Source organism: Bos mutus, chromosome 13, assembly GCF_027580195.1.
Source record: "Bos mutus isolate GX-2022 chromosome 13, NWIPB_WYAK_1.1, whole genome shotgun sequence".
Classification (NCBI taxonomy): domain Eukaryota; kingdom Metazoa; phylum Chordata; class Mammalia; order Artiodactyla; family Bovidae; genus Bos; species Bos mutus.
Window position 1 is genome coordinate 22,291,528 of NC_091629.1, and position 12,035 is coordinate 22,303,562.

The 12,035-nt window shown below is 55.1% G+C and overlaps 1 protein-coding gene across 2 annotated transcripts in view; it reads right to left on the reverse strand.

Moving 5' to 3' along the window:
* Positions 1-731: 731 nt before the first annotated feature.
* The window catches only part of SLC12A5 (solute carrier family 12 member 5), a 37,667-nt gene continuing 26,363 nt past the window's right edge, over positions 732-12,035 (reverse strand). For both annotated transcript variants that reach the window (XM_070381099.1, XM_070381100.1), the window contains exons 17-26: positions 11,452-11,620; positions 9,367-9,562; positions 8,347-8,516; positions 7,782-7,913; positions 6,627-6,734; positions 5,642-5,764; positions 5,350-5,549; positions 4,996-5,010; positions 4,595-4,728; positions 732-4,385 (exon numbers count right to left, since the gene is read on the reverse strand). In XM_070381099.1, coding sequence (XP_070237200.1) covers positions 4,294-4,385; positions 4,595-4,728; positions 4,996-5,010; positions 5,350-5,549; positions 5,642-5,764; positions 6,627-6,734; positions 7,782-7,913; positions 8,347-8,516; positions 9,367-9,562; positions 11,452-11,620 — 1,339 coding nt within the window. In that variant the 3' untranslated portion in view covers positions 732-4,293. The remainder of the gene's footprint in view (positions 4,386-4,594; positions 4,729-4,995; positions 5,011-5,349; positions 5,550-5,641; positions 5,765-6,626; positions 6,735-7,781; positions 7,914-8,346; positions 8,517-9,366; positions 9,563-11,451; positions 11,621-12,035) is intronic.

The following is a 12,035-nucleotide window of genomic DNA, read 5'->3' on the forward strand; positions in this document are numbered from 1 at the left end:
TCTCTGTCAGCTCGATGTCGGGGCGGGGAAGGAAAGAGCAGCCAAGTCCGAACTGGCTGCGTTTGGGGTAGTCCTTTCATGGCGAGAGCCACTGGCTTTGTTCCTTTTGAACCTCCCCAAGGCTTTCTGGCCTCACACAGGCCCACCAGTGCATGACCTGCTGCCTGCGGCCCTGTGCAGGGTGGTAGAGCCACAGGCTGGGCTTGGTGGGCACGGTCCCAATGCGCCCTGTCCCACGAGTGTGGGGGCTGCCTGAGGGGTGGTAAGCAGGCTGCTTCGGAGTTGTTGAAGAGGGGCCATGGCAGTCACTTTTCTGCCTGACCCAGAGTAGTTGGTTCTTGGTTTTTCTTTTTTTTTTTTTTCTTTGTGGCTTTCATTGCAATGGAAGATTTTCCATGAACTGAGCAGCACCGGTCACCAGCAGTTTAACCCAAACTGTGAATCTGGGCCCCAACCACTCTGAACCGTTTAACATTTGTCAGCCTCTTCCTCACCAGTGGTAGTTTCATGGAGTTGGCTCTGAGAAGACCACCCTAGACTCTGGCGGTGAACACCCATTTTTCAGTGATTGCTCTGAGCGTTTGGCCCAGAAATCAGGCTCTTGTTCTGTTTTCTGAGCAGCAGGAGGTAGGGACCATTTTGATGTCAGCCTTGGTAGCTGGACATGTTCTTGATGCAGGCGGCTGTTTGTAACTTCTGAGCCTCTGCCTGCTGCTCTAAGTGGAGCCAAAGGAAGCTGCCCTCTCCCTAGGGATGGTGCTGCTTAGCGCCCTGTGGCTCAGTCTCAAGGGACCCCTGGCGGAGACACGGGAGAGCAGTGACTTCAGCTGAGTCCTTGCCAGTAGCTGAGTAAACATTGGTTTCCAAAACTCAAGGTCCCCAGATGGCAGTGTTTTATGTTCTGACCTGTTTGTGTTATATAGTGTTTGGTTTTTTTCTTTCCTCTTTGGAACTCCTGTGTTAATAAGATGAAATGATTACTTTTTAATTAAAATGTAAAAGTGAAAGCCTTGGTTTTTTTGGGTGTGACTGTGCGAAGGGCCTCTGTGGGCACTCCTTCCCGGAGCGCGTGGGTGAGGGTCCCTGACAGAGCTGACGGCTTCAGTCTGTCATGAGGTCTGTCCCCCTTTGTCCTCAGCCTGCAGTCGGGCCTCAAAACCTCTTTGAACCCTAGCTCCTCTCATACAGCTCACCTATTTAGAAGCTTTAACAACAGTTCGGAGTAAAAGCCTGCTGGGTAATTACAGTGGTGTGTAAACATCCTTGTTTGTGGCAGACTCTGTGTGTCAGAGGCTTTTCCGCTTGTTCTTACGAAAACAATGGTGAGGAGGCCATTTCTGACCAAAAGGCAGTGGAGAGAGGGGTGCTCTCCTGTTTTGATTTTGTCTGTTGCCAGCCCATCATGCAAGGGGTTGGCAGAACCAGTGTCCCAGGTGGGCGCACTGGAGAGCATTTCATAGAGCTCCCCACCAGGAAACTTGGGGTGGGTGTGGTAAAGTGACTGGCACAAGGCCGCCAGTAGATCAGGGATGAGGATGCCATCAGCGCCCAGCCTGACCAGGAGGTGCTGTCTCAGATGTTTGACGGGGCTCCAGAACTATCAGTACACAAACTAGGCAGCCAGACCTGGAAGGTCAACCAACCGACTCTTCGGTCAGGGGTGGTCAGTGTTTCTCATTAAGAGCCTGGGATCCTCACAGGGGGGCCCACTTTGAATACCCCTCTTCCCACCTACTAGTTCTTCCCCCTGGAGTGTCCAAACAGCACACCTCAGGCTGTGAAGGGTATAATAAAATTATTTTTATTGCATTTTGTGCAGACGGGAGTCTAAAAAATTAATACAGTAAAAGCTATAAAGCATTAAATGGGAGCATTCAACAGTAAAGGAAAGAACCAACCCTCTCCTTTTCATCTTGGCACAAAGAACACAAGATCAATACTGAGGCAGAATGCGAAATACTGAAACACACTGAAAATTAAAGGCAGGCCTAATAATAGTAATAAATACTCTTGATTTGGTTTGCAACCTCTCCTATTTACAAGGGTTTTCAACTTCATTGCATTGCCCTGCACATAGATCGTCTAAAACAAAAGCAACACTAGTTATCACTACAAGGCTATTGAAATATTGCACTCAGAATAAAAGTCACTTGAATGGACATGAAACATCTAGCTACATGATTATAAAGATAAGTTGATGAGTGACGGGTGATAACATTCATAACAAATATTGCACATGTAGCACAGAAAACTTGGGGGTTTGTTGTGGGATGTCTGTTTTCATCAATGGAAACTGCTCTTGCCAACCAGACAGCCTGGGCCCAGATAGTGCAACTTTGGTTCCCTAAGTGATGTTAATACAGCCCCCTTTCGGTTCTGCCTAGCCCACCACTTCAGCCTGAGAGTGCTAGGCCCCCAGAAGGCTAGACCCAGCTGTGGTTCTCAGAGGGAGGTCTTGGAGGATGGGGGTGGGAAGTGCTGGTGTCTAATACCTCCACCTTCTGATTACTACCCGGAAAAATCTATCCAGCCCCCTGATCAAATTTCAGAGAGGCCTTGGTCTAACCGCAGGCGTCCAAACCTCCTCCAGCCACACCTGACCCAGTCTAGATGGCACCAGCGCCAGCTCTGCCTTGGGCTCAAAGGAAAGGAGGTGGTGAGGTCAGGAGTCCCCAGAAGCCTCAGCTCTGGGAGATGGACGGGATGTCTAACTAGGTGCAGTCAGGGCCCTAGGGCTGGAGTTACTGTACCCAGCCCCAGAGGGCGCTGGAACGAGCATGCAGTGCATGTCCCCCCTTAGTAACGTGCCCTGGGGGAAGGGAACCCGGCCAACGGGGTTTCTCTAAGGGAAGAGGGCACCTCCGGCCGGGCTGGCGGAGCAGAAGCGCCAAGGACTGGTGTTGGAGAAGCCAAAGGCCTTGGGCCCTAGTTGAAGGAGGGCAGAGAGGCGCTTAAGAACTAAGCAAGTGGCGACTCCAGCCCTCCCCCAGGCCCAGGTGCCTGGGAGACGCAGCTAGAGGCCGCTGCTAGGCAGCGAGGCCCGGGCCCCAGACGCGGAGAAGGCGGCCGGGTCCCCGAGGCCGGAGTTGCCGGATGCGAACAGGGTAGGAAACGTCAGGGGCAGCGCTGGGGCCACCCCGGCGGGTCCGGCCCCTAACCCAGAACCGCCCCCTCCTCCCTCACCTGTGCCAGGGAGGAAACTCCGGGGGAGGGGACGCCCTCCAACCCCCCCGATTTCAGTCTTTGGCGAAGAGCCACGGGATAGGGGGAGCAGGCGACAAGCCGGTGGAGGAGAGACGCCTGCTCCCCCAGCGAAGGCACCGGGACGGGGCTTCCTGGGGGCGGGGGCGAGGGCCTCTCTCGGTTCCTCTGGCTTAAGGAACGCCCCTCCCCTCTCCTGGCCCCAGCTTGCATAAAGAGCCGATGAGAAGAGGCTGCGCGCGTCTCTGCAGCCACAGTGGAAGCTCACATTCGCTGGGAGGCGAATCCAGGAAAAGTTGGGACACTTGTCTCACTTCGTCTCCGAAAAGATCTAGAGGGAAGAAGGGTTGGAAGCCAAGGGCGCGCGGAAAAGGTGAGGAGGCGTCGAGGGGGTGGGTGGTCGAGGGACCACGAGTCCCGCCTGGGCCTAAAAGCACGTTTGCTCTCAAACGCTCGGACGTCAAGGAAAACCCAGCCTCCGAGGCCTCCGCCTTCCCTGGGCGCGCCCCCAGCGGGAGAGCGCGACTGCGGCGAGAAGTCCGTTGCGCTTCTAAGTCACAGAAATATGGGGACGTTAAAAATACACGCGATGTCTCCTGTACACTATGTATACGCTCGGCCGGCTCGCGCCCGCAACCGCGCGAGGAAGTAGAACGCAGACGGCGGGGCGCATCCCCGCCACCCCGCGCGCTCCGGGCCGCCGGGGGAGGGGCGCAGAGTGCGGGCGGGGCGGGGCGCGGGAAGAGAGGGAAGGGGCCGGCGGACGACCGGGGGTCCTCGAAGCCCCAGGTCCGCTCCTCTCCGCAGCCTCCTCCGATCTTTATTGCAGCGTCTCCTCCGGCGGGGCGAGGCCGGGCTTAGAAAAAGGGCGGCCGGGGGCCGACGCGCCAACGGGACTCTGGTCTCCAGGAGGGGAGGTCTTCTCCGGGTCCGCCCCAGCCGACGTGGCCTCCGGGCTTCAGGCAGCGGGGAAAGGGGGCCAGGGCGCGGGCACAGGGTCTGTATGTAAACGGTGACAGCGGCGGGGGGCGCGGCGAGGGCTCCGGGGCCGCGGGCCGGACGCGCTCGGGCCCAGGTGTTTGATCCTGGCTCTCAGGAGTAGATGGTGATGACCTCGCGGCCGCCGCCGCGGACCAGCATCACCCGGTCCAGGCGCTCGGTGAGAACCTCGAGGAATTCCATGTCTGAGCGCCCGTCAAGGAGAAAGACCGTCCCCTTTCCTCCCCCCATGGAATCAGGCTCCCGTTAGGCGCCAGCGGAACGCCGGGCTCACGTCCCTGTCCGAGGTGCTGATTCTGAAGCCGACCTGGCTCAGCCCTTCCTCCCCAGGGCTAGGAACTAAGACCCCTGACGTCCGCCTCCCTCCTTCCTCCCAATTTTAAGCCCAGGATACAGTTTTCGTCACCGTTGCGGTTGCGGGGAGGCCCAGGCATGTTGAGCAAAACAAGCTTGGCATCCTGGGATTTCTTGACAATGACCTCGTTCAGCCGCACGGCGGTGTGCATGCGCCGCACGTTGGACTGGTTCCTGCGGGAGGAAGCCAGGGAGGAGGAGGGCAGTAAGGCTAGGAGAGAGGGGGGACTTGGATCCAGTCGCCCCTTCCAGCACCTCCCCCGCCCCCAGCACCGGGCTGCTGGGATCTGCTCCTTACAAGCCAGGGACCACCAACCCTAGACCACTCCAAGCTGGGCTACCCCAGAGGTCAGGGGCGCGAGTTGAGGGTTCATAGCAGAGTGAGAAAAGTTGGGAACCTGGCCAACCTAGGAGAGAGTTTAAAAATTCTGAGGCACTTACAAGTTCTCCCACTCCCTTCAGGAAACATAAGAGAAGCAAGGAGAGGAAGAAAAAGGAGAAGGGTCAGAAAAAGCAGGAGAAGCTGAGGACTTGAGCCACCATCAACACCTTGCGTGCAGACGACTCCTGTTCTCCCAGCCCCCCAGCCTTCACCTTTCCACTGCCTGCACCTGCGCGTTCTGACCCTTAGCAATCAAGCCCAACCTGAGTCCTCAGACAGAGCAACCAAGGAGAGGTCTGGGCTGGGCCTTCTGACTACCAGGCCAGGACCCCTTCCACTCATTTGCTCTCCACGGGGAGCAAAGACCCTGTAGGCTCACCCCAGACCCCAGCCCTTAGCCCCCAGACCCGTACGGCTTCATGCTGAAGAAGTCCTTGATGCCCTCAGAGGAGACAGGACTGGGGCCCTTGTTCTTCTCTGCCACCGACTTGTCCTTGGTCCAGGTGAGATGCACTTTTTCTGGATCTGCCTCGCCCTCCACCTCGGGCTCCTCCCCCGGAGACGGTGAGCTGCTAGGGCAGCTGGGAGCACTCTGGTCATGGATCAGCTGCACCTAAGGGATGAAAGAAGGGATGGCACGTGATTCATTTGGAGGCCAAAGGTTCTGCTCCCACTGGTTGCAGCCAAACTACCCAAGCTCCATACCTCCTCTTCCGGCTTCTCCTCACTGTCACCAGCCGTCTCTTCTGGGACGTTGAGACGGAGCCGGGTGTTGGCTGGATTCTTTCTCCGGATTGAGCCACGAGACTCATCTGTGATACTCTGGATCTAGGGAGGGACACAAGTTGGTGCCATGGAAATCACTACCCATGTCCTGCAAAGAGCTACCCCCAAAGCCAGGATGTGCACTTTCGGGACCTGTACCAGTTGTTAAAATACTGCGATGCTTCCACACCAAATAGCTATTGCCCCACTGATATGGCCACTCCAACTCCTCTCCAGTACCCCTGGCCTTCCCACTCTCCAGCGACCAAAGGGTTGACACCTGGCCGAGCTGAGCTCTACCTCAGGGCCAGTTCTGACTGGTCAGTGCACATGCCACTTCTTACAATTGTACTGTCACCCACTTCTGAGAGCTCTTCTGTCCCCAGCCCTAAGGACCCCACTCACTGGGGTGGGGCTTTCATCCAAATACCAGAGGGCTGGTGGGCCCACGTTACCCACACGGGAGAGACCTTACAGCCAGCCTTACCCCATGAGAACTCAGCACCATTACCCCTGAGAACCCACCATCCACACCCTAGGAGGTTTGCCCCAGCTCTCATCATCAGCTGTATCCTGAAATATCCACTCATTACTCACTCTCTAAGGGTCTATCACATTATACCTTGTCCCCCACACTGGCAGCCCACACCCCTGAGGAATCATCATCCATACACATTTAACTTCCACTCTTCTCCCTTGGGCCCCAGAAGTCACGTCGAGAGTAGATCTGTCACCCTCGCCAAAGCCCCTCTGCATCTCAGCTGGGAGGCTGGAGACAGGCAGCTGCAGCGTGCACCCTTGCTGCTGGGGAACCAGTGCCAGGAGGCAGCAATGCCAGTGACCAGGAGTGGGCCATCCCAAATCTGTGCAGCCCCAGAGCTGGCAGCAGCTTGAGACACTCCGAGCCCAGCTAGGGCAACCTCACCTCCCGCTCCCGCTCATTCTTGGTTAAATGCATTTGTTTGAGGATCTGGGAACGCTGCTCCATCACCAAGGTCTTCTCGTAGGTGTAAGCGGAGATGTCGCTCTCATGCTGTGGGCAGGCAGGGGTGAAATGGGGGAGGGAGCAAGGGAGGAAAGTATGAGCTCCGAGCTCAGGTGCAAGGCCAAGAAAAGAGAGGCAGGCCCTCTTCCTGCTGCCAGCCTAGGGCTTCCCTGTCCAATGACCTAGTTTAATCAACAGTTGTGGGAGGAAGGACAAAGCAGAGGGTGATGCTCTTTGAAGGTGAGGCAACTCATTCCCTCCTCAAGCCCGGGACTGGGTGAATGAATGGGTGAATTAATGAATGAGTTGATTAATTAATTACCTGGGTGAATAGAGAGGGGGAAGAAGTTAAAAAAGGAACATAGAGATGAATGAATACATGCACATATGCATGAATGAGTGAGTGAATAAATACATTAATGAATATACGGGTGGATTAATGAATATACCATTAGAGGGACGGGTAAATGGTGCTGAGTGGAATGGATGACAAGAGGCTTTAGAGTGTAACTACTAGAAACCTGGACTCTAGAGCCAGTCTGCCTGAGTTTGAATCCTGGCTCTGCCACTTGGTATACGTTTGGGGCAAATTAACGTTTCTGTGCCTCAACTTCGTAATCTGTACAATGGAAATACTGATAATTGGATAACTGTATCTATTTCATTGATTGCTGTGAGAAGTAATGTATACATAAAGCACATAGAACAGGCCTCCCATGGAGTCAACATTACTAGACATGTCTATTCGTATAAAGGAGACAAGGCAGGGTGGGTGAGTGGATGGATGGATGGATGGATGGAAGGGCTCTTGGGTGAACGTGTGAGAGGCTTAAAAGTGGATGGGTATGCCCAGGTTCCATCCCTCATGCCACAACCAAGAGTTCACAGGCTGTAACTGAAGATGCCACCCGCCACAAAAATCGACCTCAGTACCACAACTGGGACCCAGCACAGCCAAAAGTGGATTGGAGGGCGGGGGGAGGACCTTAGCACCACAAGCTGATGGGTACTGGGGTTCCCCTGTTCGGTTCTGGGCCCAAGGGCAAAGAGGCCAGCAGGACTCTAAAATGTCAGAGGCAGCTCCTGGGGGCTCACCATCTCCACCACCTCGACCTCTGCGGTGATACGTAAGTGGTACAGGAATGTGGTCAAGTCCTTCTTCATCTGGATGCTGTTGTCATCCATCTGGGCCACGGTGAAGATTCGCATCTTGCACTTCCGCCAAACCTGGAGAGATGAAGGGGCCCCAGAAAGGTCCAGTCCAGATGCCGTGCGGAGACCCAGGGCCAGACCTAATCCCTCACCCTTCCCACCCACCTTCCCACACATCCAGGTAGCCCACCAATCCTCTATCTCGGCGGCCACTCCGTACAAAAATGCCCCTGCTTAGGTGAGGGCCCCCGCCATTGAAGCATCACTCGCTTGAGTTAAACACGGCTCTCTATAATTCAAGGACATCTGCCAGGGGAGACACAGTCAGTTCCCAACACCTCAGAATAAAGGAGGTGACTGGAGCCCTCTCCCAGGAGCTCACACGGAGGTGGGCCAGGCGGGAGCCCGGGAGCCCCCCGCGCGCGTGGCCATGAGCACGTGCACACGGGAGCATGCCCGCGGCCACGAGCACGTGCACGTGGGAGCGCGCGCACACATGTACACGCACCTTGTGGTGCCGCAGCAGGAAGGGCAGCAGCATGAGCATGCCGCCGTCGTGCACAATCCACCAGACGTCGATGCTGCCTTCAGAGAAGCGCTCAGGGTTCCCGGGAAACATGGAGACATTCTTGGTGACCAGCAGGGCCAGGTGGCCAGCCGTGGTTTCCCGGACCAGCTCTGGGGGAGGCCAAGGAGATGGCAGACAGTAAAACAGTGACCCTGGTCCCCTCCTTGGCACCCAGCACCCCTCCCCATCCCGCCTCCCGCCTCAGCCTTGGACTGAGGAGTCAGAAAAGCCCCATCTGCCTGGGCCTCATTTGAACTTGGGGGGGGGGGTGGTGGAAACCTCTCTGGGCCTCAGTTTCCCCACTGGTCAAGTGGTAATAAGGATACCTGCCCTTTCTGATTAAGAAGGCGACCCTGCAGCACTCACTTAATCCTCCCAACTACCTTCTAACTGGGATCTACTGATAAAGCAGCCTCAGGGTTTACCAGCTGCCGTGACCTTCATCTCTCCATGCATCAGTTTCACGCCACTAAAATAGAGACAGCCATGCCTAGCCCTCACAGGCCTCCTGAGAGAATTCAAGACCTAGAGAAAGCCACCACTTGTCTGGCGCACAGAACGCAGTCCGTAAGTGTTAGTTACTGTATGACTTATTATCTGCTACTACCAAGGAATCTGATGCTCAGAGAGGGTGAGGCACTTGTGAACAATCACACAGCAAGGAAGGGCCAGAGGTTAGATTTAGACCCGGGCCTCAGTGGTGACTTCAAAACTGTAGGTCTTCCCACTGGCCTGCACTGTCTTCCCTGCAGGGTTGTGAGCCCGGCAAGAGCCAAGTCTGTCTCCTTCACACCTGAATCCCTGGCCTCCCAGCACAGTGTCTGGCACCTGGCCAGCTTTGAACGCCATCACCTGTATATGCTGGATCCATACTTGTTATGCCTGGGAAGCCATCCCCAGGCCCAAAGGAGAACCCACCTCCACACAGCCCTCCACCACTCGCAGCCCAGCCAGCTTTACCAATGAAGTTCCTCCACGTCTGATGATCTTCCTTCTGTCGCCAGTTGCGGGGCCAGCCAACGAGCACAGTGTTGTGCTGCAGCCCCCCGAGGCCCCCGGACTGGATCAGGTGGGACACGCCATCTCGCAGGTTGGAAGAAATCACTACCTGGCAGAAGCCTTTCACTTTCTCTGCCTCCATCAGGCGCCGGATGGACTGGGGTGGCAGGGATCAGAAAAGGGCCAGCTTCAGGCCCAGGTCTCCCTGGCCCTGCTCAGCCCCTTGCAGCCTCCCTACCTCCCATCTCTCCTCTCCATCATCCTGATCTTCCTGAAGCTCAGCTCTGACCATGTCAGCCTCTGGCACCCCATCACCTATGGCCCCTGTTCCCCACTACTCAAGCAAAGCTCTTCATGATCAGACCCCATGCTTCCCATCAACCTGCCATGGCTCACAGATTCCCCAGGGAAGTTCTCCCCCACCACCCAGACTCCCCCTCCCCCATGTTGTCCATGACACCCTGCCTGGGCCAATTCAACCATCACCTTCTTCAGACACCACCCCTCCACCCAGACCAGAATGAAACTGGGCTCCTCTGATTAGCTGGACAATTTGGTTTCAACGATTTTTAAAAGTTAGCATAATAGAAGGCATTTAAAACATACATTCAATCTGCGCGATGAAGGAAGTGTTTTTATGACTCTCAGTTTATAGCTAAGGAAATTGAGGCTCAGAGAAATTAAGACTTGCTTCAGGCCATATGGTTAATGGATATTATTGTAGAGGTTCAAATCCAGGGGTCTGACTCCATCCTTCACACTCTTAACCAATCTCCTAATGTCAAACAGAAAGGGCTCCAATTTCTGCCTCTGCCCCAGTCTGTTAATTCAGCATGCAGTGGCTGAAAATAAGAGCAGAGTAACCTTGGGCAAATCACTTCCCTCTGTGAGCCTCAGTTTTTTCACCTGTCAAATGGGCATTGTGACAGCTACCTCATTTAGGAAGAGGGAGAATGACATAACATGGATGTGGGTAGAGCTTAGTATACAGCCTGAGAGATCATAAACACTCAATATGTTCTATTACTTTGTGGTTACTAACTCTAAGGTAGCCCCTGTCAACCTCAGATGGGTTGGAGAGCCTTCTGTGTATGTTCTGTCTCCCCCACCAGTCTGGGACCACCTTGAGGGGTGGGGTTTGGTCTTCCACCTCTCCGTGTCCCCCAGGGCCCACCCCAGTGTCTGGTACCCAGGACATGTGCAGCCACTGCATGTTGAATTAAAGTGACCAGTGGAGGCCTCCAGCCCTGGGCCCTGACAGATCGGTGTGAACAGCCCAGTGAGGCAGAAACAGCGGCTGTCACAAGCCATTACGGGTGCCCCACCCCATCTCATCACACCTCCCTGAGGCCCCCTTTCCCCTCTCCACTTCTAATCATGGCCCCTAGGGGAGAGAGGCCTGAATCACAGACAGAACCCTCTTCCTCTGCCACCCACCAGACACCTGTTAGTGCCGCTTACTGCAGACCCCTGCTGCCCCAGCTCACGCTGGCTCTGCCCACTGCTCCGTGAGCAATGACCAGTACATAGGAACGAGAGCAAGTAATCCAGCCCCCGGCACCTGGGTTCAAATCCTGCTATGCTTCCAGCCAGCTTTGTGACTTTCAGCAAGCTGCTTTCCCTCTCTGGGCCTCAGTCTCTTCCTGTGCTAAATTGGATACTTACCCTGTCAACCCCATGCATTGTGGGAACTGGAAGAATCCACCAATGTGAAAACGCTTTAAAAGATTTATGCTTTGGCAGAAGAAAGTTGGAATAGGAGTCTAGGTTTTGAGTCTCTGCTTTCTGTCCTTAAACAAATGACCTGACTTCTCTAAGCCTCAGTTTCCTTATCCATAAAATGGGCCCTTCTGGCCCTGATCATCTTGAGTTCTGCAGCTTGGATTCTAAGGAACTTAGTCACTGAGCCCTTGGACTCCACTTCTGAGGAGGAGGACAGAGAAGCCTGAGCCCCAGCTGATGGGAGAGGTGGTAGGAAGAAACTGAAAAGGAGCAAGGGGCTGTCTTCCCAACTGCCACATGCCCCCCACCAAGCCCTATACTCACCTCCTCTGCCCGCTGGGCCTGGGGATGGTTATCCAGAAAGGTGCCCTCAAGGACAGAGCCCACAATGGTCAGGCCCTTCCCTGCCTTGAGCTGGGAGGTCAACGAGAGCAGCTGTGGATGGACTACGTTCTGGTCTTGGTCCACACGTACCAGCACCAGCAGCTGTGGCCTGAAGCGGGTGCAAGATCACGTGATCCATCCACCACCTCCCCAAGCACCAAAACTCATATACCCATACTCCATACACTAACCACCTGTCCCCCATACTCCCATCCACCTAAACATCCATCCACCCATGTCCTTGGGTTATCAACCCATCCAGTCATCTCCCACACATCTCTCCACCCACCTACCCATCCATCTCTGCATCTGTCTCACTCACCCAGGCATTCATCCATCCACCCACCCACCCATCTACCTCACTCACTCACCCATCCATCCATCTATCCACCTACCCATCCATTGATTTTATCCTTCAGTTATCCATTCACGTCCATGTTAATTTACCAACACATGCATTATTCACTCAATTGCCCTCACATCCACCTACCACCATCCATCCACACATTCATCTATTCACTAAA